The 27,255-nt window shown below is 40.9% G+C and overlaps 1 protein-coding gene and 1 long non-coding RNA gene across 2 annotated transcripts in view; both read right to left on the bottom strand.

Moving 5' to 3' along the window:
* Positions 1 to 24,209, bottom strand: part of micall2a (mical-like 2a) — a 37,746-nt gene extending 13,537 nt beyond the window's left edge. Inside the window, exons 1-7 of the mRNA XM_072915930.1 lie at positions 23,928 to 24,209; positions 23,711 to 23,759; positions 17,289 to 17,445; positions 14,616 to 14,761; positions 14,426 to 14,532; positions 10,527 to 10,931; positions 10,308 to 10,450 (exon numbers count right to left, since the gene is read on the bottom strand). Of these exons, the coding sequence (XP_072772031.1) occupies positions 10,308 to 10,450; positions 10,527 to 10,931; positions 14,426 to 14,532; positions 14,616 to 14,761; positions 17,289 to 17,445; positions 23,711 to 23,759; positions 23,928 to 24,070 (1,150 nt within the window). The 5' untranslated portion in view covers positions 24,071 to 24,209. The remainder of the gene's footprint in view (positions 1 to 10,307; positions 10,451 to 10,526; positions 10,932 to 14,425; positions 14,533 to 14,615; positions 14,762 to 17,288; positions 17,446 to 23,710; positions 23,760 to 23,927) is intronic.
* On the bottom strand, positions 2,425 to 4,622 carry LOC140679797 (uncharacterized). Its single transcript, XR_012051141.1, has 3 exons — positions 4,520 to 4,622; positions 4,339 to 4,396; positions 2,425 to 2,546 (listed from the first exon to the last, which is right to left on the bottom strand). It is a non-coding gene; the product is annotated as an uncharacterized lncRNA (long non-coding RNA).
* Positions 24,210 to 27,255: the final 3,046 nt, after the last annotated feature.

The following is a 27,255-nucleotide window of genomic DNA, read 5'->3' on the forward strand; positions in this document are numbered from 1 at the left end:
GTTTATGAGATGTGATGCAAGTGTAAGCCACTGTGACACTATTGTGCATTTTTTACATGTTTTTTAGAGATGTCCGATAATGGCTTTTTTGCCGATATCCCGATATTGTCCAACTCTTAATTACCGATTCCGATATCAACCGATACCGATATATACAGTCATGGAATTAACACGTTATTATGCCTGATTTTGTTGTGATGCCCCGCTGGATGCATTAAACAATGTAACAAGGTTTTCCAAAATAAATCAACTCAAGTTATGGAAAAAAAAAAGCCAACATTGCACTGCCATATTTATTATTGAAGTCACAAAGTGCATTATTTTTTTTTAACATGCCTCAAAACAGCAGCTTGGAATTTGGGACATGCTCTCCCTGAGAGAGCATGAGGAGGTTGAGGTGGGCGGGGTTGGGGGGGGTGTATATTGTAGCGTCCCGGAAGAGTAAGTGGTGCAAGGGGTTCTGGGTATTTGTTCTGTTGTGTTTATGTTGTGTTACGGTGCGGATGTTCTCCCGAAATGTGTTTGTCGTTCTTGTTTGGTGTGGGTTCACAGTGTGGTGCAGATTTGTAAGTGTTAAAGTTGTTTATATGACCACCCTCAGTGTGACCTGTATGGCTGTTGACCAAGTATGCATGCATTCACTTGTGTGTGTGAAAAGCCGTAGATATTATATGACTGGGCCGGCACGTAAAGGCAGTGCCTTTAAGGTTTATTGGCGCTCTGTACTTCTCCCTACGTCCGTGTACACAGCGGCGTTTTAAAAAGTCATACATTTTACTTTTTGAAACCGATGCCGATAATTTCCGATATTACATTTTAAAGCATTTATCGGCCGATAATATCGGCAGTCCGATATTATCGGACATCTCTAGTCAATACACATTTTAAGTAGTTGAATATCAGATTTAAAGTTTAAAAAATGGAGTTGCAGTTTACTATGCAAGAGTTACAGCAACCAAATGCCATTAATAATTTTGCATTACTGGTCCACTAGTTTCGTTATTTTTAACCACTGTTTCTCTAATGCTCAGCAGTATATCAGAAAACATGTTTTACTGTTAGAATAATTGTTTCTAAGTTATCACAAAAACTTTGTGTTACATTGAGTGCCCGGTGAGAAGCAAAAGCTGTCTTTGAAACCTACCAAGAAGAAGGCTCGTAAAACTCCACTGTGGAAGGCGGTAAGCAACATGAATGTGTTCTGTTTTCTTTCATGTATTGTAATCAACAGAACAATATTGTTTTAACCCAAGGACTACAAAGCGGAGAGAAGGCAGGATCTGCCCAATTTCCAGACGACCTCTTTTTGAACCTCCTTTTTGAACTGTTTTACGACCTTTTCTGCGAACTGTTTACGACCTTTTCTTTTGAACTGTTGTAATCAAAGGCTATTTACGACCTCGTCCCTTAGAAGCAGCTGTTGTCATGTGGTCAGAGAAAGTCCAAACAAAGGGGGAGGCGTACAATCTTTTGGCAGAGCGTAATGACACCGTACAAGGGTACAGATGTCCAAGCGTCTCTCCTCAAATTGAGCCAAATTTAATTCTGTCTCTGTTTAATTCTTTGCTTCTTGTCTTGTTTAACAGATGTCATCAGTGTTTGAACCTGACATTTACGAATATACATGAATTAATTTACATAATAACTATCAAGATATAGAATAACTTTATTTTCATTGTTTTACAAACAATAGTAGTGCAACTCCACAAGGTGCTTGTGCAGCCCTTTGAGACACTTGTGATTAAGGGCTATATAAATAAACTTTGGTTGATTGATAGATAAACAAAAGAACAGGAAATTAAAACACAAAATATATATGAAGTACCAGTCAGAAGTTTAGAGAAACTTCCCAAAGCCCTTGAATGAGAAGGGTTTTGATTAGAGATGTCCGATAATATCGGACTGCCGATATTATCGGCCGATAAATGCTTTAAAATGTAATATCGGAAATTATCGGTATCGGTTTCGAAAAGTAAAATGTATGACTTTTTAAAACGCCGCTGTGTACACGGACGTAGGGAGAAGTACAGAGCGCCAATAAACTTTAAAGGCACTGCCTTTACGTGCCGGCCCAATCACATAATATCTACGGCTTTACACACACACAAGGGAATGTAATGCATACTTGGTCAACAGCCATACAGGTCACACTGAGGGTGGCCGTATAAACAACTTTAACACCGTTACAAATATGCGGCACACTGTGAACCCACACCAAACAAGAATGACAAACACATTTCGGGAGAACATCCGCACCGTAGCACAGCATAAACACAACAGAACAAATACCCAGAACCCCTTGCAGCACAAACTCTTCCGGGACGCTACCATATATGGTACTGTATACAATACTGGGTGGACATTGAACACCAAACGTAAACAAATCCAACATAGGTGTTCAACTATCTCTTTGAAGGAGCTCACCTGGAGGTCCGGGGCGAGCGAGTGCAAACGTAACTGGAGGTGGATGTGATGTTGACGCGCCGGCACAGATGTTGGAGAAAGTCGTGGATATGAACTGATCTCCTTTGGTGGATTCATCATCTCTGTGAGGAAGAGGAAAGGAAGTTAGGTGTAGGAGGACAATGCAAGACTAGGAATCCTATATTTCCTAATGATTCCACAGTGCTGGGAAGCCAAGAAGCAGAGAGTGTGTTGTCAAGAGGATGATGTAGATCAGTGTTTTTCAACCAGATACAGTCTGGTGTGTCGTGGGAGGTTATCTCATTTCACCTATTTGGGTTAAAAATATTTTTTGCAAACCAGTAATTATAGTCTGCAAATGATGTGTTGTTGTTGAGTGTCGGCAGAGTAACCGTGTAATACTCTTCCATATCAGTAGGTGGCAGCCGGTAGCTAATTGCTTTGTAGATGTCGGAAACAGCGGGAGGTAGTGTGCAGGTAAAAAGGTGTCTAATGCTTAAACCAAAAATAAACAATAATAATAGATTTTATTTGTAAAAAGCACTTTACATTGAGTAAACAACCTCAAAGTGCTACAGTGTATTAAAAACAATAAAAATAAAAACTAGAACAGCCTAATAGCTAGAACTAGTATGCATATATCTAAAAAAAAAGGCTTTTTTAAAAAAGAAGGGATTTTAAGCCTTTTTTAAAAGCATCCACAGTCTGTGGTGCCCTCAGGTGGTCAGGGAGAGTGTTCCATAGACTGGGAGCGGCAGAGCAGAAAGCCCGGTCTCCCATTGTTCGTAGCTTTGTCCTCGAATGCGTGTCCGGAGCGGAGGTGTCGTGTGGAGGATTTGGGGGTGAGTAGTTCTTTGAGGTAGAGGGGGGCATTTCCATGGAGGCACTGGTGGGTTAGTAGGGAGACTTTGTATTCAACCCTGAGTGGAACAGGAAGCCAGTGAAAGGATTTGAGAATTGGTGAGTGCCCCTAAGAAAAGACGTTGAAGCTTAGGGAAGGCTATGCAGAACGAAACTAAAACTGAAATGGCTACAAATTAAACAAAAACAGAATGCTGGACGACAGCAAAGACTGACTGTGGAGCAAGACGGCGTCCACAATGTACATCTGGACATGACAATCAACAACGTCCACACAAAGAAGGATGAAAACAACTGAAATATTCTTGATTGCTAAAACAAAGTAGATGCGGGAAATATCGCTCAAAGGAAGACGTGAAACTGCTACAGGAAAATACCAAAAGAAGAGAAAAAGCCACCAAATTAGGAGCACAAGACAAGAACTAAAACACTACACACAGGAAAACAGCAAAAAACTCCAAATAAGTCAGGGCGTGATGTGACAGGTGGTGACAGTACACCTACTTTGAGACAAGAGCTATATTGATGCATGCTTGGTTATGCTTTAAAGTTAAAGTTAAAGTACCAATGATTGTCACACACACACACCAGGTGTGGCGAAATTATTCTCTGCATTTGACCCATCACCCTTGATCACCCCCTGGGAGGTGAGGGGAGCAGTGAGCAGCAGCGGTGGCCGCGCCCGGGAATCATTTTTGGTGATTTAACCCCCCAAATCCAACCCTTGATGCTGAGTGCCAAGCAGGGAGGTAATGGGTCCCATTTTTATAGTCTTTGGTATGACTCGGCCGGGGTTTGAACTCACAACCTACCGATCTCAGGGCGGACACTCTAACCACTAGGCCACTGACTAGGTAAAGTCATATCCAACAATTGCGACAACGACTTTTTACTGTCAACCGAAGTTCATTTTTGAATGATTTCTGCTGGTGGTGTGCCTCCGGATTTATTCAACGCAAAAAAATGTGCCTTGGCTCAAAAAAGGTTGAAAAACACTGATGTAGATTAAACAAGATCAAGAGTGTAATTAAGTGAAATAATGTGAGGGTTCACCTTGGTTCTGGTTCGCTTTCCACAGGTTTTGGCTTGGACTGCGTCTCACAAAGTGGACCTGTTGGCAAACCGGTACATTTATTAGAGAGCAGGTCTTTTTAACTGATATAAAATGATTGAAATTATTACAAAAAAATTCAAAAAAGTGGTCAAAATGTTGCATAGAAGATGTTTTACAGACCATCTTCAAGTCGCTTTCTGACATTCTCTTCAGGATGCGCCGTTTTGTGGGCGGTCTTATTTACGTGGCTCGCCTTCGGCAGCGTCTTCTCCCCATCATCTTTATTGTAGCGGTGTAGCGTGCAAGGACGGGAGTGGAAGAAGTGTCAAAAGATGGCGCTAACTGTTTTAATGACATTCAGACTTTACTTCAATCAACAGAGCAGCGTCTCCTCATCCGAAAACAACCACACCGGAAATGTGTCCCGTGAAAAACCGTCCGACCGGAACTCTCTAATAACTAAAGTTCCTTGGGTGGATAATGTAAACTCACTACACCGGTATGTTTTAGCACTTTCACGGCGAGTTTACTGACAGATATAAGTAAGAACTTTACACTACTTTATATTAGAAATGGCAACAGCGGAGGATGAATGTCACATAACAAGAAGATAGAGAAAAAGAAGAAGCTTATCAACTATGGTGTCGACACGGACTACAAAGACGGACGCGCGCACATTTTCAGGATTTATGCAGATCGCAAATACAGATCAGCAGGTACCAGAAGGTAAGAAAAGTTTCTTTTGCATAATATTGCGAAACAAAACAGCAGATAATATGTCTTACCTTATACACACACCATAATAATACTCGTATGTTGAAGCACAGTACAATCCATCAAGTGGTGTGGCTTCATAGCTTACCAAAGTCGTACTAAAACATTTTGATAGATTTTTGAGCGCCGTGTGTAATGTTCTATATTTTCAATGGAACATACACAATTTTGGTGTTGTTTACTTGAGTCATATTGCAGTCTACACGTATCTCTTATGTGTGACTGCCATCATACTGCAGTCTACACGTATCTCTTATGTGTGACTGCCATCATATTGCAGTCTACACGTATCTCTTATGTGTGACTGCCATCATATTGCAGTCTACACGAATCTCTTATGTGTGACTGCCCTCATACTGCAGTCTACACGTATCTCTTATGTGTGACTGCCATCATATTGCAGTCTACACGCATCTTTTATGTGTGACTGCCATCATATTGCAGTCTACACGTATCTCTTATGTGTGACTGCCATCATACTGCAGTCTACACGTATCTCTTATGTGTGACTGACATCATATTGCAGTCTACACGTATCTCTTATGTGTGACTGCCATCATATTGCAGTCTACACGTATCTCTTATGTGTGACTGCCATCATATTGCAGTCTACACGTATCTCTTATGTGTGACTGCCATCATATTGCAGTCTACACACATATATTATGTGTGACTGCCATCATATTGCAGTCTACACACACATCTTATGTGTGACTGCCATCTACTGGTCACACTTATCATTTCACCATGTACCAAATAAAATAGCTTCGAGGTCGGTAAGCACAACCAAAATTATTCCGTACATTAGGCGCACCGGGTTATAAGGCGCACTGTCGAGTTTTGAGAAAATTTAAGGATTTTAAGTACGCCTTATAGTCCGTAAAATACGGTAATTTGTTTTTATAAAAGTACAATTTACAATTGAACCCTTTTCTGCATTAACCTCTTAAGGCCCAAGCTGTTTGTTTGTTATGTGTGACTGCCATCATATTGCAGTCTACACGTATCTCTTATGTGTGACTGCCATCTACTGGTCACACTTATCATTACACCATGTACCAAATAAAATAGCTTCGAGGTCGGTAAGCTCAACCAAAATTATTCTGTACATTAGGCGCACCGGGTTATAAGGCGCACTGTCGATTGCGCCTTATAGTCCGGAAAATACGGTACATGTTATGTAGACCAGTGTTTTTCAACCTTTTTTGAACCAAGGCATATTTTTTTCATTGAAAAAAATCCAGAGGCACAACACCAGCAGAAATCATTTAAAAAAATGAAACTCAGTAGTCGATATTGACAATAAAAAGTTGTTCTCGCAATTGTTGGATATGACTTTAAAGCATAACCAAGCATGCATCACTATAGCTCTTGTCTCAAAGTAGGTGTACTGTCACCACCTGTTACATCACACCCTGACGTATTTGGACTTTTTTTGCTGTTTTCCTGTGTGTAGTGTTTTAGTTCTTGTCTTGCGCTCTTATTTTGGTGGCTTTTCCTGTTGCAGTTTCATGTCTTCCTTGAGCGCTATTCTCCACACCTGCTTTGTTTTCGCAATCCAGACTATATAAGATGTGCGGACGCCTTCCGTCTTTGTGGGGACATTGTTGATTGTCATGTCATGTACGGATGTACTTTGTGGACGCCGTCTCCGCTCCACACGCTGTAAGTCTTTGCTGTCGTCCAGCATTTTGTGTTTTGTTTACATAGCAGCCAGGTCAGTTTTTAGTTTTGTTCTGCATAGCCATGCCTATGCTTCAATGCCTTTTCTTAGCGGCACTCGCCTTTTGTTTATTTTTGGTTTAAGCATTAGATACCTTTTTACCTGCACGCTGCCTGCCGCTGTCGTCTGCATATTGTGATCATGACATATACAAAGCAATTAGCTACCGGCTGCCACCTACTGATATGGTATGGTATAACATGGTTACTTTGCTGAGCTCTAGACAGTACAGACACTCAACAACAGAATATTATTTACGGATTACAATTACTTGTGTGCAAAAAATATCTTTAACCCAGTTAGGTGAAATTACATAATTTCCCACGGCACACCAGACTGATGTAGACCACAAGGAAGTGTTGTCAATTTAGAAAAAAATTATAATAATATGATTCCTTTAATGCGACCTAAAATCCGGAGCGCCTTATATATGACCAAAGATCGAAAATAGGCCATTCATCTGGTGCGCCCTATGGTCTGGAAAATACGGTGATAATGATATTGACTTTTTAACAACTTGAGCTTGAGCTTGACATGTGGTGTTAAAACCTCTAAAGCAGTGGTTCTTAACCTGGGTTCGATCGAACCCTAGGGGTTCGGTGAGTCGGCCTCAGGGGTTCGGCGGAGCCTCCGCCATGGAGGTATAGACCAGGGGTCGGCAACCCGCGGCTCCGGAGCCGCATGCGGCTCTTTGATCACTCTGATGCGGCTCAGCAGCTTACTTGCCGACCCCCCCCGATTTTCCCGGGACACTTCCGGATTTCAGTGCCTCTTGCAGAAAACTCTTGGGATTAATATTCTCCGATTTTCACCCTTACAATAATAATAAGGGCGTACCATGATGGTACAGTATTTAGCACCCTCTACAATCTGTATTTACAGCGTGCCAGCCCAGCCTCTTGATATATGCATCTTCTGCTTGCACACGTCGGTGACAGCAAGGCATACTTGGTCAACAGCCACACAGGTTACACTGACGGTGACCATATAAAACAACTTTAACACTCTTACTAATAATGCGCCACACTTTGAACCAAAACCAAACAAGAATGACAAACACATTTCGAGAGAACATCTGCACCTTAACACAACATAAACACAACAGAATAAATACCCAGAATCCCATGCAGCCCTGACTCTTCCGGGCTACATTATACACCCCTGCTACCACCAAACCCCGCCCCCACCCCAACCCTGCTCCCTCACACATCAACCCCCCCCCCCCTCTGTGCGTCCGTTGAGGTGGGCGGGGTTTGGTAGCGGGGGTGTATAATGTATCCCGGAAGAGTTAGGGCTGCATGGGATTCTGGGTATTTGTCCTGTTGTGTTTATGTTGTGTTACGGTGCAGATGTTCTCCCGAAATGTGTTTGTCATTCTTGTTTGGTGTGGGTTCACAGTGTGGTGCATTATTAGTAAGAGTGTTAACGTTTTGTTTTTTTTTATACCGACACCGTCAGTGTAACCTGTGTGGTTGTTGATCAAGTATGCCTTGCTGTCACCTACGTGAGCAAGCGGAAGCCCCATACAAGGTGTGGCTGATCAGGCACGCTGGTTGTAGTGGGTGCTATATGCCGCACCAGCATTCAAATTCCATAATAAGGTATGGGCAGCGTGTCTGAGCCCCCTGGTTTATACATAGCACAAAGCAAAAAAAAAAAAACTTATTATGCAGTGTTATTTCATTTTAAATTTCAAAAATGTTTTATGGCTCCCATTGTTATCTTTAATTTGTGAAACTGGTCAAAATGGCTCTTTGACTGGTAAAGGTTGCCGACCCCTGGTATAGACACATCCGACTTATCGTGTAAATAAAAACTTCACCCTATCGGCGTATTATGGATACCCCCAAACAATGTTCCCTCTAATTTTCCATCTGATTTGCAGGTTGTTTGATTGATTGATTGAAACTTTTACGAGCAGATTGCAAAAGAAGAGAATACATTATATGAAACAGTACAGTTTACACAGTACAGTACATAATCCATACAATTGACCACTAAATGGTAACACCCGAATATGTTTTTCAACTTGTTTAAGTCGGGGTCCACGTTAATCAGTTCATGGTGTGTAAGGTGTGTCATTTGATGTGAGTTCATGCACTGTGTTGGTTTTGTTCTTTGAACAAGGTGATGTTCATGCAAAAAAACATAACTTTTTCTTGGATTTGGAAAAGAAAACATTTTATTTTTCACTAAAGAAGGGTTCGGTGAATGCGCATATGAAACTGGTGGGGTTCGGTACCTCCAACAAGGTTAAGAACCACTGCTCTAAAGGCTTAGTGGCCACATGCGTGGACAGCACCTTTTAGCTCTTATTTCCAAAATTGTGTACACTACTGCAGTGGTTCTCAACCTTTTTTCAGTGATGTACCCCCTGTGAACATTTTTTTAATTCAAGTACCCCCTAATCAGAGCAAAGCATTTTTGGTTGAAAAAAAGAGATAAAGAAGTAAAATACAGCACTATGTCACCAGTTTCTGATTTATTAAATTGTATAACAGTGCAAAATATTGCTCATTTGTAGTGGTCTTTCTTGAACTATTTGGAAAAAAAGATATACAAATAACTAAAAACTTGTTGAAAAATAAACAAGTGATTCAATTATAAATAAAGATTTCTACACATAGAAGTAATCATCAACTTAAAGTGCCCTCTTTGGGGATTGTAATAAAGATCCCTCTGGATTCATGAACTTAATTCTAAACATTTCTTCACAAAAAAATAAATCTTTAACATCAATATTTATGGAACATGTCCACAAAAAATCTAGCTGTCGACACTGAATATTGCATTGTTGCATTGTAATGAATGGAATAGCCTACTTGATTTGATGTGCAGTTTATGAACTTCCATTCATATTTTGTTGAAGTATTATTCGATAAATATATTTATAAAGGATTTTTGAAATGTTGCTATTTTTAGAATATTTAAAAAAAATCTCACGTACCCCTTGGCATACCTTCAAGTACCCCCATTTGAGAACCACTGCACTACTGAATTGGGGTCTTATGGCCACTTATGTGGACACTTATACTGCCATCTGGTCGTGTCAGAATAGTATAACATACAATGGAATTTGGGGAAAAAAAGTGTAAAAATAAGATTTAGCATGTCACTAAACATAAAGTACACATTTGTGTACTTATGGACTAAGTACATCATATCAAAAGATGATTCTTAGTTTTTATTCTAATTAGGGTCCGATAAGCCCAAATAGCAAAGAGAAATAAAAAAAAAAGCATGTAAACAAACAGCTTGGGCCTTAAGAGGTTAATTAATCACAGCTACTGAGTGTTGTCGTCCGTTTTTATTTCTCCGGTGTGGCTTTTTTATACATGTACGTAAATGTGTAAAAACCTAGGCACAGTGCATGTCACACAGGCAAAGAGCTTGTTTTTGTACGAATGTGGGTCAGACCGGGTGACATGTCGTGCGACTAAGTAAACAGCTCCACAAAATGAATTTGCTTGCCTTTTGCTGCTGTTGGTTGTGTCATGTTGTCACGAGTTACTGCTGGAGGACATGGAGATTCTTCTCTGTTGGTGCCTTCAACGTTTTTCCTGCAGTCGACCATTTGCAGACTTGTGTTCTCAGACAGATTGGACGCAAAAAAGCTACAGGAAGAGACAAATTGCAGTGTAAATGAGAAACAAGCAGACGAGTAGGGCTAAAGGAATCAGCCGTGTTCACCGTTTCTCTGCTGAGCGAACAGAAAACAGACGTTTGTTGTTATTGTTGGAGTTTTGGTTTGCCGGTTTCTTTACAGCTCTGCCCCAGTCCTCTTCTGGCCTTCCCGAGAGCTCTGCGGAGTCCGCCGTCGAAGCCTCCAGGAAAAAGCTCTGACGGGCCGCTTGAGTCTTCCGCGCCGAGGATGTCCAGCAGTGAGTCGGGGGGTCAGCGTGGACCGGCTTGACCACGGAGCAAGGCTGCGGTTCGAGCTGGATGGAACCGTTCAACGGCCCGGGTTCGGTCTTAACGCGAGTCTCGATGGAGTGTTTGGTACTCTTCTCCTTGTGGACTTTACAGACAAAAGTGTCCGGATCTTTACCGGGTTTGTAGCCTCCGGCGTGGAGAGTCCCGGAGCATTCGCAGCATCTGAAAGACACAAGCGTCAGCGTTAGAACAGACCTTTCCACTGCAGAGAAATATGTGATTTACAAAACCCAAAACCAGTGGTTTACCAAATGGTAAATAAAAACAGAATACAATGATTTGCAAATCCTTTTCAACTTATATTCAATTGAATAGACTGCAAAGACAAGATATTTAACGTTCAAACTGGTAAACTTTGTTATTTCTTGCAAATATTACCTCTTTTGGAATTTGATGCCTGCAACATGTTTCAAAAAAAGCTGGCACAAGTGGCAAAAAAGACTGAGAAAGTTGAGGAATGCTCATCAAACACTTATTTGGAACATCCCACAGGTGAACGGGCTAATTGGGAACAGGTGGGTGCCATGATTGGGTAGAAAAGCAGCTTCCATGAAATGCTCAGTAATTCACAAACAAGGACGGGGCGAGGGTCACCACTTTGTCAACAAATGCGCGAGCAAATTGTCGAACAGTTTAAGAACAACATTTCTCAACCAGCTATTGCAAGGAATTTAGGGATTTCACTATATAAGGTCTGTAATATCAAAAGGTTAAGAGAATCTGGAGAAATCACTGCACGTAAGCAGCAAGGCTGAAAACCAACATTGAATGCCTGTGACCTTCGATCCCTCAGGCGGTACTGCATTAAAACCGACATCAGTGTGTAAAGGATATCACCTCATAGGCTCAGGAACACTTCAGAAAACCACTGTCAGTATCTACAGTTGGTCGCTACATCTGTAAATGCAAGTTAAAACTCTACTATGCAAAGCCAAAGCCATTTATCAACAACACCTAGAAACGCCACCGGCTTCGCTTGACCCAAGCTCATCTAAGATGGACTGATGCAAAGTGGAAAAGTGTTCTGTGGTCTGACGAGTCCACATTTTAAATTGTTTTTGGAAACTGTGGACGTCATGTCCTCTGGACCAAAGAGGAAAAGAACCATCCGGATTGTTATAGGCGCAAAGTTGAAAAGCCAGCATGTGTTATGGTATGGGGGTGTATTAGTGCCCAAGACATGGGTAACTTACACATCTGTGAAGGCACCATTAATGCTGAAAGGTACAAACAAGTTTTGGAGCAACATTAGTTGCCATCCAAGCAACGTGATCATGGACGCCCCTGCTTATTTCAGCAAGACAATGCCAAGCCACGTGTTACAACAGCGTGGCTTCATAGTAAAAGAGTGCGGGTACTAAACTGGCCTGCCTGTAGTCCAGACCTGTCTCCCATTGAAAATGTGTGGCGCATTGGAGCCTAAAATACCACAACTGTTGAACAACTTAAGCTGTACATCAAGCAAGAATGGGAAAGAATTCCACCTGAAAAGCTTCAAAAATGTGTCTCCTCAGTTCCCAAACGTTTACTGAGTGTTGTTAAAAGGAAAGGCCATGTAACACAGTGGTAAAAATGCCCCTGTGCCAACTTTTTTGCAATGTGTTGCTGCCATTAAATTCTAAGTTAATTATTATTTGCAATCTGATTGGGGCAGGCGTACCAAACTCTCGTGCGTATCATGGTGACAGGACGCATGGAGATCATCACAGACCACACATGGGGCGGTATAGCTCGGTTAGTAGAGCGGCCGCGCCAGCAACTTGAGGGTTCCAGGTTTGATCCCCGCTTCCGCCATCCTAGTCACTGCTGTTGTGCAGTCCTTGGGCAAGACACTTTACCCACCTGCTCCCAGTGCCACCCACACTGCTTTAAATGTAACTTAGATATTGGGTTTCACTGTGTAAAGTGCTTTGAGTCACTAGAGAAATGCGCTATATACAAACCCCGTTTCCATATGAGTTGGGAAATTGTGTTAGATGTAAATACAAACGGAATACAATGATTTGCAAATCACTTTCAACCCATATTCAGTTGATTATGCTACAAAGACAACATATTTGATGTTCAAACTGATAAAAAAAAATTTTTTTTGCAAATAATCATTAACTTTAGAATTTGATGCCAGCAACATGTGACAAAGAAGTTGGGAAAGGTGGCAATAAATACTGATAAAGTTGAGGAATGCTCATCAAACACTTATTTGGAACATCCCACAGGTGTGCAGTTTAATTTGAAACAGGTGGGTGCCATGATTGGGTATAAAAACAGCTTCCCAAAAAATGTTCAGTCTTTCACAAGAAAGGATGGGGCGAGGTACACCCCTTTGTCCACAACTGCGTGAGCAAATAGTCGAACAGTTTAAGAACAACGTTTCTCAAAGTGCAATTGCAAGAAATTTAGGGATTTCAACATCTACGGTTCATAATATCATCAAAAGGTTCAGAGAATCTGGAGAAATCACTCCACGTAAGCGGCATGGCCGGAAACCAACATTGAATGACCGCGACCTTCGATCCCTCAGACAGCACTGTATCAAAAACCGACATCAATCTCTAAAGGATATCACCACATGGGCTCAGGAACACTTCAGAAAACCACTGTCACTAAATACAGTTGGTCGCTACATCTGTAAGTGCAAGTTAAAGCTCTACTATGCAAAGCGAAAGCCATTAATCAACAACACCCAGAAACGCCGCCGGCTTCTCTGGGCCCGAGATCATCTAAGACGGACTCATGCAAAGTAGAAAAGTGTTCTGCGGTCTGACGAGTCCACATTTCAAATTGTTTTTGGAAATATTCGACATCGTGTCATCCGGACCAAAGGGGAAGCGAACCATCCAGACTGTTATCGACGCAAAGTTCAAAAGCCAGCATCTGTGATGGTATGGGGGTGCATTAGTGCCCAAGGCATGGGTAACTTACACATCTGTGAAGGCGCCATTAATGCTGAAAGGTACATACAGGTTTTGGAACAACATATGCTGCCATATAAGCGCCGTCTGCTTATTTCAGCAAGACAATGCCAAGCCACATTCAGCACGTGTTACAACAGCGTGGCTTTGAAAAAAAAGAGTGCGGGTATTTTCCTGGCCCGCCTGCAGTCCAGACCTGTCTCCCATTGAAAATGTGTTTTAATTATGAAGCGTAAAATACGACAGCGGAGACCCCGGACTTTGAAACGACTGAAGCTCTACATAAAACAAGAATGGGAAAGAATTTCACTTTCAAAGCTTCAACAATTAGTTTCCTCAGTTCCCAATCGTTTACTGAGTGTTGTTAAAAGGAAAGGTGATGTAACACAGTGGTGAACATGCCCTTTCCCAACTACTTTGGCACGTGTTGCAGCCATGAAATTCTAAGTTAATTATTATTTGCAAAAAAAAAAATAAAGTTTATGAGTTTGAACATCAAATATCTTGTCTTTGTAGTGCATTCAATTGAATATGGGTTGAAAAGGATTTGCAAATCATTGTACTCCGTTTATATTTACATCTAACACAATTTCCCAACTCATATGGAAACGGGGTTTGTAAATATAATTCACTTCACTTCACATACTGTAAAGCAAAGAGGTAGTCGGTCTATTTGGGGCATTTGTGCCACAGACAGCCTTTGTCAATGTGGAACATGTCACGGGTCAGTGGGGGATACCTTACATGAAACAGCTCCTGTGGAAGAGTTTGCCCTCGGCAAAGTGGCGCTGGACGAGATGAACGTGGCTCCTGCACGCCGCGCACTTGCTGTTCAGGGTGCCATTTTTGTTCTGTGAAAAGAAAACAACCGTCGTCGAACGAAAAGTGGACCCGGCTCATTAGGCCGTTCCTAATGAAGTGTCCGTAAACCCACCTGAGCTGCGGTAATTGCCGACTTGGCAGCAACGGTGGGAGGGGCCGGACTCTTGATGGCGGTCTTGGTTTTGACCGCCGCTGGGAGATTCTTCTTCTCTGACGGCGTCTCCTTGGAGCCCCCCGCCGCCCTCTTGACTCCTCCCACTGAGGAAGCAGAAACACTCTCTTGAAGCTCTACTGCTCACTAGTGTTACATATCTCAGTTATTGTGCAGAAATATGGGGAAATAACTAGAAATGTGCACTTCATTCACTAACCATGTTACAAACAAGATGAATTCGACTGATCCATCGTGTTGGATGTAGAGAACATACAAACCATTTATTCATGGAGTCAAAAATATTGAAGTTCGACGACTTGGTAAAATTACGTTATGCAGTTTACAAGGACAAATACGGTGTGAAATATTTTTTTTTGTTTTAGTATGTTTTTTGTTTGAGGACAAACATGACACAAACCTTCCCAATTGTTAGAAAGCCCACTGTTTAATATGTTTGTGTGTGTGTGTGCTTCACTGATGAGACTATTTGGGGAACATCGTTTTGTCCTACTAATTTCGGCGGTTCGTGAACTCACCGTAGTGCGGACTGTGACGCAACAGTTTGTTTACATGTCAAATCTTTCACTCCTTCTTTGTCCTCATTTTGTCCACCAAACGTTTTATACTGTGCGTGAATGCACAAAGGTGCGGTTTGTTGATGTTATTGACTTGTTGGAGAACTAATCAGGCATGACTGTTACTTACGTGTACTTTATTTTTTTTAGTGAGTTAAATCAACCAAAGGTTCTTTCCCATGGTTTCTGCAGGTAACTTAATGTATTATAATGCCTTTTTAATGCAACTTAAAACAAATTGAATGCCCATGTCCTACAACATATATGATAATCTTGAATAGTTGAAAAGTTTACAATAACTGTGGCCAAATTAAGCATTAATGTAATCAAAATACATAATAACAATGCATGTAAAAGTTTGACATGCTAAACAGTTATATACATACAAGTATATACATATGTATAAATATATATATACACTACATATCAAGATAGTGTTGTATTATATGTGATAGCTTCTTAGCTCATGAAAAGCTTTGTTTATATATTTATTTCTATAGTGTGGCCTTTACATATACAGGTATGTTATATTTTATATTGTTACGATGGTACATTTTTAGTCTACTTTATACCTTTTGGTTTTCGCCCTCTTTTTGTGCCCTTGTGTGCATTATCCTGTCCATCCTTTGTAACTAAGCTTTAAAGTTTGTCTAAGTCCAAGTCTAAGTCTAACCCATACTTGCCAACCCTCCCGAATTTTCCGGGAGACTCCCGAAAACCTCCCAGGATAAATATTCTCCCGAAAACGCCCCCTCCAGCTCCATGCGGACCTGAGTGAGGACAGACTTTTTTCACGACGGGAGGACAACAGGGTGACAAGAACTAAATCATCCAGACTAGAGATAAATTGTATTATTATGTTTATCTTACCTAAAAATAAATAAATTTATTAATTAGAAAAAAATAAAAAATACATTTTTACTATATTTTGCTAAAAACATCAAAATTAATTGTATTTTTTATTTTTTCTGACTACTTATTACATCCAGCCATATAATTATACATTAAAATAAACATATTTGAAATAATTAATTTTAAATTATCATAATAATTCATTTAAAATGACCATATTTAATTATTAAAATAATTGCTTGTTTATCAACAACTTTAGCATTTTATTCATTACATTTTGAAGCTCTCAGAAGCCAAGTTATGTTATATTCCTTAATATTTATTTATGCAAGTTTGAAGTATCAATTATCCAAACACAGTTTTGTTTGCTTATTTTCAGGATGTATATATATATATATATATATATATATATATATATATATATATATATATATATGAAATACTTGACTTGGTGAATTCTAGCTGAAAATATACTCCTCCCCTCTTAACCACGCCCCCAACCACGCCCCGCTCCACCCCGACCACGCCCCCCACCCCCACCTCCCGAAATGTTGGCAAGTATGGTCTAACCCATTCAAACGCAAAAAACTTTGTCCAATACTGTAGTATTTTTTACTTTTGCAGTTGTAAAGTCAATTGCTTCATTATTCTAATAAAGTTAAAAAAAAAAAGTTAAAGTACCAATGATTGTCACACACACACACACACTAGGTGTGGTGAAATTAACCACTGCATTTGACCCATCCCCTTGTTCACCCCCTGGGAGGTGAGGGGAGCAGTGAGCAGCAGCGGTGACCGCGCCCGGGAATCATTTTGGTGATTTAACCCCCAATTCCAACCCTTGATGCTGAGTGCCAAACAGGGAGGTAATGGGTTTCCATTTTTATAGTCTTTGGTATGACTCGGCCGGGGTTTGAACTCACTTAAATCAACAGACATAACAATTAAATGGACTATCTATGTTAGCAAAATTTTGAAATGCAGTATTTTTCCCTGATTGGAAAAACTGGGTTGGGTGGTTTGTTTTGTTGTCTTGTTGGTTCCCAATGCCTCTGGTCATGGTATTTAATGTTTTTTAATGCCATTTAAGACCTTGTTTTTTGCAAAATCCATATATTGACTTGTAATGCTTTCTAATGACCCACAGAAACCCTGTTTCCGTATACAGTCTGGTTATCTGACCTACACACACTCCACTTCATACCAGCTGTGTTCTCACTGGGCGAGCGTCCTTTGAAGTAGTTGTAGTACTGGGAGACGTAGGTGAGGATGCTGAGTCTGTCCGGGATCCTTAAGGACACCATGTCCTCCGCGTCCAACAGCGCCGGGATTCCCAACTTCTCTTCTGCCACCTGAAAGGCCTTGAAGAGGGGGAAAAAAACAACTGACATTTGTCTACATGCGTCATGAGTCAGACAAAACAGAGGTCTTTAAATAGTCTGAACAACGGAATAGTGTGCTAAGCCCTGAGATCGGTAGGTCGTGAGTTCAAACCCCGGCCGAGTCATACCAAAGACTATAAAAATGGGAGCCATTACCTCCCTGTTTGGCACTCAGCATCAAGGGCTGGAATTGGGGGTTAAAACACCAAAATGATTCCCAGGTGCAGCCACTGCTGCTGCTCACTGCTCCCCTCGCCTCCCAAAGTTTATTAAAGAGTGCTTATTGGACTTTGTTGCGCTGATATTCCCGGAGAAGAGGGGCGCATTTGAGAACGTGTCACTCTCCCGACGCACTGTAACGAGGCGGGTTGAGACCATCGCTGGAAACTTGGAGCTTCGGCTGAAGAACAGAACGGCCGACTTTGACTGTTTTTCGCTGGCTTCGGATGAGAGCTGCGATGTACGTGACACCGCCCAGCTGCTCCATCTTCTTACGTGGGATAACTGCAGACTTTCAAATCACGGAGTCTATATATGTTTTGTGGACTTGGAGAAGGCATTCGACCGTGTCCCTCGGGAAGTCCTGTGGGGAGTGCTCAGAGAGTATGGGGTATCGGACTGTCTGATTGTGGCAGTCCGCTCCCTGTATGATCAGTGCCAGAGCTTGGTCCGCATTGCCGGCAGTAAGTCGGACACGTTTCCAGTGAGGGTTGGACTCCGCCATGGCTGCCCTTTGTCACCGATTCTGTTCATAACTTTTATGGACAGAATTTCTAGGCGCAGTCAAGGCGTTGAGGGGATCTGGTTTGGTGGCTGCAGGATTAGGTCTCTGCTTTTTGCAGTGGTCCTGATGGCTTCATCTGGCCAGGATCTGGCCAGGATCGAAAGCTCTCACTGGATCGGTTCGCAGCCGAGTGTGAAGCGACTGGGATGAAAATCAGCACCTCCAAGTCCGAGTCCATGGTTCTCGCCCGGAAATGGGTGGAGTGCCATCTCCCTGTTGGGGAGGAGATCTTGCCCTAAGTGGAGGAGTTCAAGTACCTCGGAGTCTTGTTCACGAGTGAGGGAAGAGTGGATCGTGAGATCGACAGGCGGATCGGTGCGGCGTCTTCAGTAATGCGGACGCTGTATCGATCCGTTGTGGTGAAGAAGGAGCTGAGCCGGAAGGCAAAGCTCTCAATTTACCGGTCGATCTACGTTCCCATCCTCACCTATGGTCATGAGCGCTGGGTTATGACCGGAAGGACAAGATCACGGGTACAAGCGGCCGAAATGAGTTTCCTCCGCCGGGTGGCGGGGCTCTCCCTTAGAGATAGGGTGAGAAGCTCTGCCATCCGGGAGGAGCTCAAAGTAAAGCCGCTGCTCCTCCACATGGAGAGGAGCCAGATGAGGTGGTTCGGGCATCTGGTCAGAATGCCACCCGAACGCCTCCCTAGGGAGGTGTTTAGGGCACGTCCGACCGGTAGGACGTGGACCCAGGACACGTTGGGAAGACTATGTCTCCCGGCTGGCCTGGGAACGCCTCGGGGTCCCACAGGAAGAGCTGGACGAAGTGGCTGGGGAGAGGGAAGTCTGGGCTTCCCTGCTTAGGCTGCTGCCCCCGCGACCCGACCTCGGATAAGCGGAAGAAGATGGATGGATGGATGGATGGAAATTATTATTATTATTATTTATCTTATGATATATATAAAATAATATTGAGCAAAATTTAGTTGAAATATTGTCCTCCAGCAGTGCTCGGGTTGCTCATGCGGCCCCTGGTAAAAATTCATTGCCCACCCCTGCTCTAGGCCCTGCGATGACGTAGCGACTTGTCCAGGGTGTACCCCGCCTTCCGCCCGATTGTAGCTGAGATAGGCTCCAGCACCCCCCGCCACCCTGAAGGGAATAAGCGGTAGAAAATGGATGGATGGAACTTCCAGTCTCATGCGTCATGAGTCAGACAAAACAGAGGTCTTTAAATAGTCCGAACAACGGAATAGTGTGCTTCCTGTGCTCTGCTGGCAGGATGGAGCATTGTTTAGCATCCAGCCGGGACACGCTCATTAAAGAGCTAACAAGATGACACACACGACTGTGTGTTATCTAACAAGACCCGCTAGAAGGGAACGTGACACTTCATGAAAAATACAAGGGTGTCCATTACCAGGACAAACTCAGGTTTCTTTTACGAGGAGCATCTTCACCACTCCTAAAACCTCGGAATACTTGGTCCGAGTGTCTGACCTGCAGGAAGTGAACTTCCATGAGAAGACATCCACAGTGCACTTGGGGCGTCCTCGAGAGGAAGCGGCGCAAAATGGGACAAAGCCTCAAAATAATATTGGAAAAAGTCCCCAGCTTTGGGACTTGGGAGGCAAAACATAACAAAACCAGACCAAGTGGACACAAAACGCTGGGAAGACAAAAACACTGGGGCATCCCTCTAGGCCAGGGGTGTCAGAGTCGTTTTCACTGAGGGCCACATCGCAGTTATGTTTGGCCCCAGAGGGCCACTTCTAACAGTGAATACTATTATTGCACCATTTTTTAATGCATTTTATTAGTAGATTTTTTTTTAAACTTAAATGTACAAAATAATACGGTAAATTGCAATAATTTCACCGCAAAATGTAGTGTATATTACTGTGAATGGAAAAACAGTACTGTTGTTTTTATGGTAAAAAAAAAAAAAAAAAAGACAGCTTGGCACCTGAGCTGCCAGTTTTGTTGGTTTTTTTTTACATTTCTGTCAATGAAGATTTGCTTCAGCCTGCGACACGGTCATTTTGATAGTAGGCTATTATAGACACATCATGTGTTGTCCATCCATCCATCCATTTTCCATCCAACCGCTTATTCCCATACATGCCAACCTTGAGACCTCCGAATTCAGGAGATTGGGGGGTGGGGGGGGGGGTATTTTTATAGCTAGAATTCACTGAAATTAAAGTGTTTTCATATATATATATATATATATATATATATATATATCACTAGAGGCAGGTGAGGCGGGGGCCTCACATGCCATCATGGAAAGAAAAAAAATGTAAAAAGAAAAAAAATAATTCAATTGTTATATGTATCCTGTGATTATACTATAAAGTTATTTTCCATTTAACTTCACCAGTTTTAGATTATTTTTATTCAAAATCGCTGAATTTTCATATTCATGTTCAAATTCTGAGAAGAGACGGTGCGGTGAACAGCAGCCAGTTGAGTGAGGCACGTCACTCAGTGCCTCAACATGGATTGCGCAATGACTCGGCTAACTGCTGGCCTGCTGTGCAGTGAGACTGTATTGCTATATGAACTATATTATACATTTCCATAGTTTAGTTAGCTGAGGTATATAATGTACAGTGTATTTTGTCAACAACTGTATGTGTGTAATGTATTTCTTGTGCTGAGCGATCATAAAACTGCTGCGAAGACGCACTGGCTGAGGCTCGCAGTAATCCCGCCTCCTGGTGCCGGTTAATGCACCCTCGCCGCAGAATGCACCCCCCGACGGGAGCGCCACACCAACCCACACCCAAACCCTCCACGTGCAAGACCGAACCCACTCAAAAAAGTCACCCAACAAGAAGCCAAAAAGTGCAAAAACAATGTTCGCGTTGGAGGAGCCGTGAACGACCGCAGGGCCACACCATTAGGTACACCTGCAGACTGCAGCATGGATTTCATATTTCATTCATTCACAACTCCTCCAACACGAACATTATTGTTTTTGCACTTTTTGGCTTCTTATTAAATAACTTTAAATAGATTCAATCTTGCACGTGGAAAGTTTAAGTGTGGGCTTTAGTTGCTATAACACTCCCGTCAGGGGGTGCATTCTACGGCGGGGGTGCATTAATCTAGCACAACCATAAAAACGTTTTTTTTATTAAATGTGCTTTTTTGTGTGCTACAGTTTGTATGTGTAAAGTTAAAGTGAAGTTAAAGTACCAATGATTGTCACACACACACTAGGTGTGGTGAAATTTGTCGTCTGCATTTGACCCATCCCCTTGATCACCCCCTGGGAGGTGAGGGGAGCAGTGGGCAGCAGCGGCGCTGCGCCCGGTAATAATTTTTGGTGATTTAACCCCCAATTCCAAGCCTTGATGCTGAGTGCCAAGCAGGGAAGAATGCTGGTATGAGCTTTTAAACATAACCCGTTAACTGCTGCCAATCAAATGGTGAATAAGATACTCTTTAGGGTTCATATGTTTGTAAATCTGACTGTGATGAAGTCAGTGCCTCACCAGCCATCAACCTCACCGCACGTCACTGATATATATATATATATATATATATATATATATAGTACAGTAAACAGTAATGAAAACACAGTTGTTCTACTAACTGTACTGTACTTGCTGCTGACTTAAAAAAAATAACACTTACCTTTCACTATTTGAGTACCGGTAGCTTTTGTTCTGCCATTTGAGTACTGGCGAGCGATCTCTGAATCCGGGAACATATCCTTCACGGATTTGTTGAAGACATCCGCAAATGAGAACGGAATGTTGCTTGCAAGGTGGCCCATATTACTGCGTTGGCGCCGCCTTGTGCTTCTCTGACCGTTCATGAGTGACTATATCCACTCGCCCACCGTGTTATGGGTTATAGATAAACCTATGGATAACGGAGACATATATAATAGTCTCCTTTTCAGGTGAGAGAGGACGCTAAAGGCAGTGCCTTTAAGGCACGCCCCCAATATAGTTGTCCGGCTGGAAATCGGGAGATTTTCGGGAGAATGGTGGTCCCGGGAGATTTTTGGGAGAGGCGCTGAAATTCGGGAGTCTCCCGGAAAATTTCGGAGGGTTGGCAAGTACGCTTATTCCCTGTCTTCATTATAACACTTATATAAGACTTTTAAAGTCATTTTGATAGTAGGCTAATATAGACACATACATCATGTGTTGCCTTCATTATAACACTTATATAAGACTTTTAAAGTCATTCTGATAGTAGGCTGATATAGACACATCATGTGTTGTCTTCATTATAACACTTATACAAGACTTTTAAAGTCATTTTGATAGTAGGCTATTATAGACACATCATGTGTTGCCTTCATTATAACACATATATAAGACTTTTAAAGTCATTCTGATAGTAGGCTAATATAGACACATCATGTGTTGTCTTCATTATAACACTTATACAAGACTTTTAAAGTCATTTTGATAGTAGGCTAATATAGACACATCATGTGTTGTCTTCATTATAACACTTATACAAGACTTTTAAAGTCATTTTGATAGTAGGCTAATATAGCTAATATAGACACTTACATCATGTGTTGCCTTCATTATAACACTTATATAAGACTTTTAAAGTCATTTTGATAGTAGGCTATTATAGACACATCATGTGTTGCCTTCATTATAACACGTATACAAGACTTTTAAAGTCATTTTGATAGTAGGCTATTATAGACACATCATGTGTTGTCTTCATTATAACACTTATACAAGACTTTTAAAGTAATTTTGATAGTAGGCTAATATAGCTAATATAGACACTAACATCATCTGTTGCCTTCATTATAACACGTATATAAGACTTTTAAAGTCATTTTGATAGTAGGCTATTATAGACACATCATGTGTTGCCTTCATTATAACACTTATATAAGACTTTTCATTTTTTGCGGCTCCAGACGGATTTGTTTTTTTTGTATTTTTGGTCCAATATGGCTCTTTCAACACTTTGGGTTGCCGACCCCTGCCTTAGGGTGGGGTGGGGGCCCTTGAGTGTCACGTCGGGGTCGCATCGTACTGCGTGGTCGTTCTCCCAGGATGCAGACGGACAACGCCGGATGAAGCGTGCAGGTCGGAGATGATTTATTGCTCGTAAACCATACGCGGAAATACAAGCAGACCGAAAACAAACAGAAGCTAAGGTAACAACTTAGCGCAGGAATTAAAGAAACAAAAACCAGGAATATCCAAACGCAAGTGTTGCATTCAGCAAACAACAAAGCCAGACCAAGTAACTAGCTCTCTGATAAGTGCCCGGCCAACAGGTGAGCATGCCGAACACTAAGGTATAACCAATCAGCACCCATGGCAACCAAAACAAACCGGAAACAGGAACTAAGGGAGTCCAAAACTAAACAGAACACGACTAGACAAAAACATGAAATGACATTCCGGAGTCCAATAGCAATAATAATAAATAAGACACAAACAAAATATTACTTTTTTTGCCACACAAGGTGTCAACTTGTTTAAAAGTGTTGAACGTGATGAAAAATAAGATGTCTCACCAGCTTGTTGTTGTCAAACACGTCCTCCTTGCGAAGAGACTCATAATCTCTGAACACAAACAACACATCAATAATATTTCTCTGCATTGGTGTTGAATTAAAAACAAAGTTTAGCAGAACTTATAACACACATCAATTATTTTTTAAGGGACAAGCGGTAGAAAATGGATGGATGGGTGTTGAATTGGGAAAAAAAAAAAAGTTGTGCAGAACTTACATGAGGTCAGGTCTGTGTCTGTGGATGAGGGCGCAGAAGGCCAGTCCGCTCCTGAAGGATGACGTCATGTTGCTGATGCTGACGTCTCTGTAGCCCTCACACGCACACCTGCACCACTGCTCCAACGCCTGGACGGCCGACATTTACTCACTAAAGTCGCCAAAATGTTTAGAAAATGGAGGAGGAGGGAGAGAGGGAGGAAAAAAACGCCGCTTTTGTGGAGGTTTGGTTCGGGGAGAGTCTCGCCGCAGCTGCGTCCTGTTGTTGGCTTCTCGTTACCTGACTGAGTAAAGGAGACGTGTTCCTCGCCCGCTGATTCGTCACAAGTTTAAAAGTGGGACTTGACGTAGAAAATAATGCACAAAAAAAATATTGAAACTTAATTCAGCGATACTCTTAAGAATAACATAACATACAAAAAAAAAGTTATTAATTTTTTTATTTTTTTTAAATAATTTAATAAATGTTACTAGCCTCAGTACACCATTAAAAGGGCTAGCTTCCTGGTATGTCGAAATATATCTAAATACAGCAGTGGTAGGCCTAACATAACCGGAAATCATGATCACAATTAGAGATAAAAGTAATTTTTTGATTTACTTTCCCTAAATATCTAAAATTATTCAGACTCTCTTCATGTCAAATAGCATACTTGCCAAACTTGAGACCTCCGAATTCGGAAGATGGAGAGGGTTGAGGTGGGCGGGGTTAGGGGGGAGGAGTATATTTTTTTGCAAGAATTCACTGAAATTCAAGTATTTCTTTATATATATATATATATATATATATATATATATATATATATATATATATATATATATATATATATATATATATATATATACATAAAATAAATACTTGACTTTCAGTGAATTCTAGCTATATATATATATATATATATATATATATATATATATATATATATGTTTTATTTTATTATATATATATATATATATATATATATATATATATATATATATATATATATATACATAAAATAAATACTTGACTTTCAGTGAATTCTAGCTATATATATATATATATGTTTTATTTTATTATATATATATATATATATACATATATATATATATATATATATATATACAGTATATATATATATATATATATAAATAAAATAAATACTTGACTTTCAGTGAATTCTAGCTATATATATATGTTTTTAATTGTATTATATATATATATATATATATACAGTATGTATATATACAGTATATATATAAATAAAATAAATACTTGACTTTCAGTGAATTCTAGCTATATATTTTTTTAATTCTATTATATATATATATATATATATAAACATAAAATAAATACTTAACTTTTAGTTAATTCTAGCTATATATATATACTTTTTAATTATATATATATATATATATATATATATATATATATAAATAAAATAAATACTTGACTTTCAGTGAATTCTAGCTATATATTTTATTATATATATATATATATATATATATATATATATATATACACATATATATATATATATATATATATATATATATATGTATATATATATATATATATATATATATATATATATATATATATATATATACACCGTATTTTCCGTACTGTAAGGCGCACCGGATTATAAGGCGCACCTTCAATGAATGGCCTATTTTAAAACTTTGTTCATATATAAGGCACATAGAATAGACGTTACAGTAGAGGCTGGGGTTGCGAGACCTATTGTGGCTCAATCTTTGTCCATATATAAGGCGCACCGGATTATAAGGCGCACTGTCAGCTTTTGAGAAAATTGGAGGTTTTTAGGTGCGCCTTATAGTGCAGAAAATACGGTATATATATATATATATATATATATATATATATATATATATATATATATATATATATATATATATATATATACTTGAATTTCAGTGTTCATTTATTTACACATATACACACATATGATTCCCGGGCGCGGCCACCGCTGCTGCCCACTGCTCCCCTCACCTCCCAGGGGGTGATCAAGGGTGATGGGTCAAATGCAGAGAATAATCTCGCCACACCTAGTGTGTGTGTGACAATCATTGGTACTTTAACTTTAACTTTAACTTTATAACACTCCTCATTCATTGTTGTATTTGAAAGTGCAATGCTTTGCAGCCAGTAGCACAGCCTTTGAAGGAGCATAGGTATGGGCAGCATCTGTGACATTTAATCTGCAGGAAAGGAGTGAATTGTCCATCCTCGCTCTATTCTCTGTCACTCGTCGTCGCCATGACTGCCTCTTCTTCGTTCTTCTGCTTCGTCTCCTTCTTGTTGTTGTGTGTGTAGTTGCGAACTCTCCAAAAGCCGTAGATGTTATATTGTGACTGGGCCGGCACGCTGTTTATATGAAGGAAAAGCGGACGTGACGACAGGCTGTCCTCACTCTGGTCCGCCTTAAAGGCACGCCTCAAATATTGTTGTCCGGCTGGAAATCGGGAGAAATTCGGGAGAATGGTTGTCCCGGGAGATTTTCGGGAGAGGCACTGAAATTCGGGAGTATCCCGGAAAATTTGGGAGGGTTGGCAAGTATGATTGTACTAGCCTTAGTACACCATTAAAAGGGCTAGTTTCCTGGTATGTCGAAATATATCTAAGTACCGGAAATCAAGATCATGGTTAAAGATAAGTCATTTTTTAATTTACTTTCCCTAAATATCTAAAAGTATTCCTTCTTTATGTCATATTATGTTCCTTCCAGTGTTGTTGTTTTTAGGGTTGTAGAGTTTTTATCCAATCAGAATTCAGCGAGCTTATGTTGCCATGCTGTACCAAATCTGCCTTTCGGAATCAACAACGCGGGCACAGTGCACGGGGGACATACAGTTGATAGACAGTTGCGATAGTCAATCAGATCACGGCGCTGTTGTCAGTAAGACCTTCTCGACGGCCTTAAGGCAGGTGTTATGAGCCAGGTAACATAAGAACTCCATTACCCAGCATGCCGCAGTAGTGAAGAGCATGCACAGTAGCCATGTTTTTGATGAGCACACTGTGGAGTAAACTTTAAGAAGTCAGCCAACACGCCTCGTCTGCATCTTTTACGATTAGACATGGCAACACGTATATTTGAGCTCCAAACTTCATGCGACTTTCCAATTAGCCCACGTACAGTACGCAGAGAGCTTCATGTGATGGGTTTCCATGGCCGAGCAGCTAAATCTAAGCTTTACATAACCAAGTCCAATGCAAAGCGTGGGATATGGTGGTGTAAAGCACGTCGCCACTGGACTGTAGAGCAGTGGAGAGGTTCTCTGGACTGATGAATCACGCTTTTCCATCTGGCAATCTAATGGACGAG

The sequence above is a fragment of the Nerophis lumbriciformis genome, linkage group LG24, assembly GCF_033978685.3.
Source record: "Nerophis lumbriciformis linkage group LG24, RoL_Nlum_v2.1, whole genome shotgun sequence".
In the NCBI taxonomy this organism is placed as follows: Eukaryota; Metazoa; Chordata; class Actinopteri; order Syngnathiformes; family Syngnathidae; genus Nerophis; species Nerophis lumbriciformis.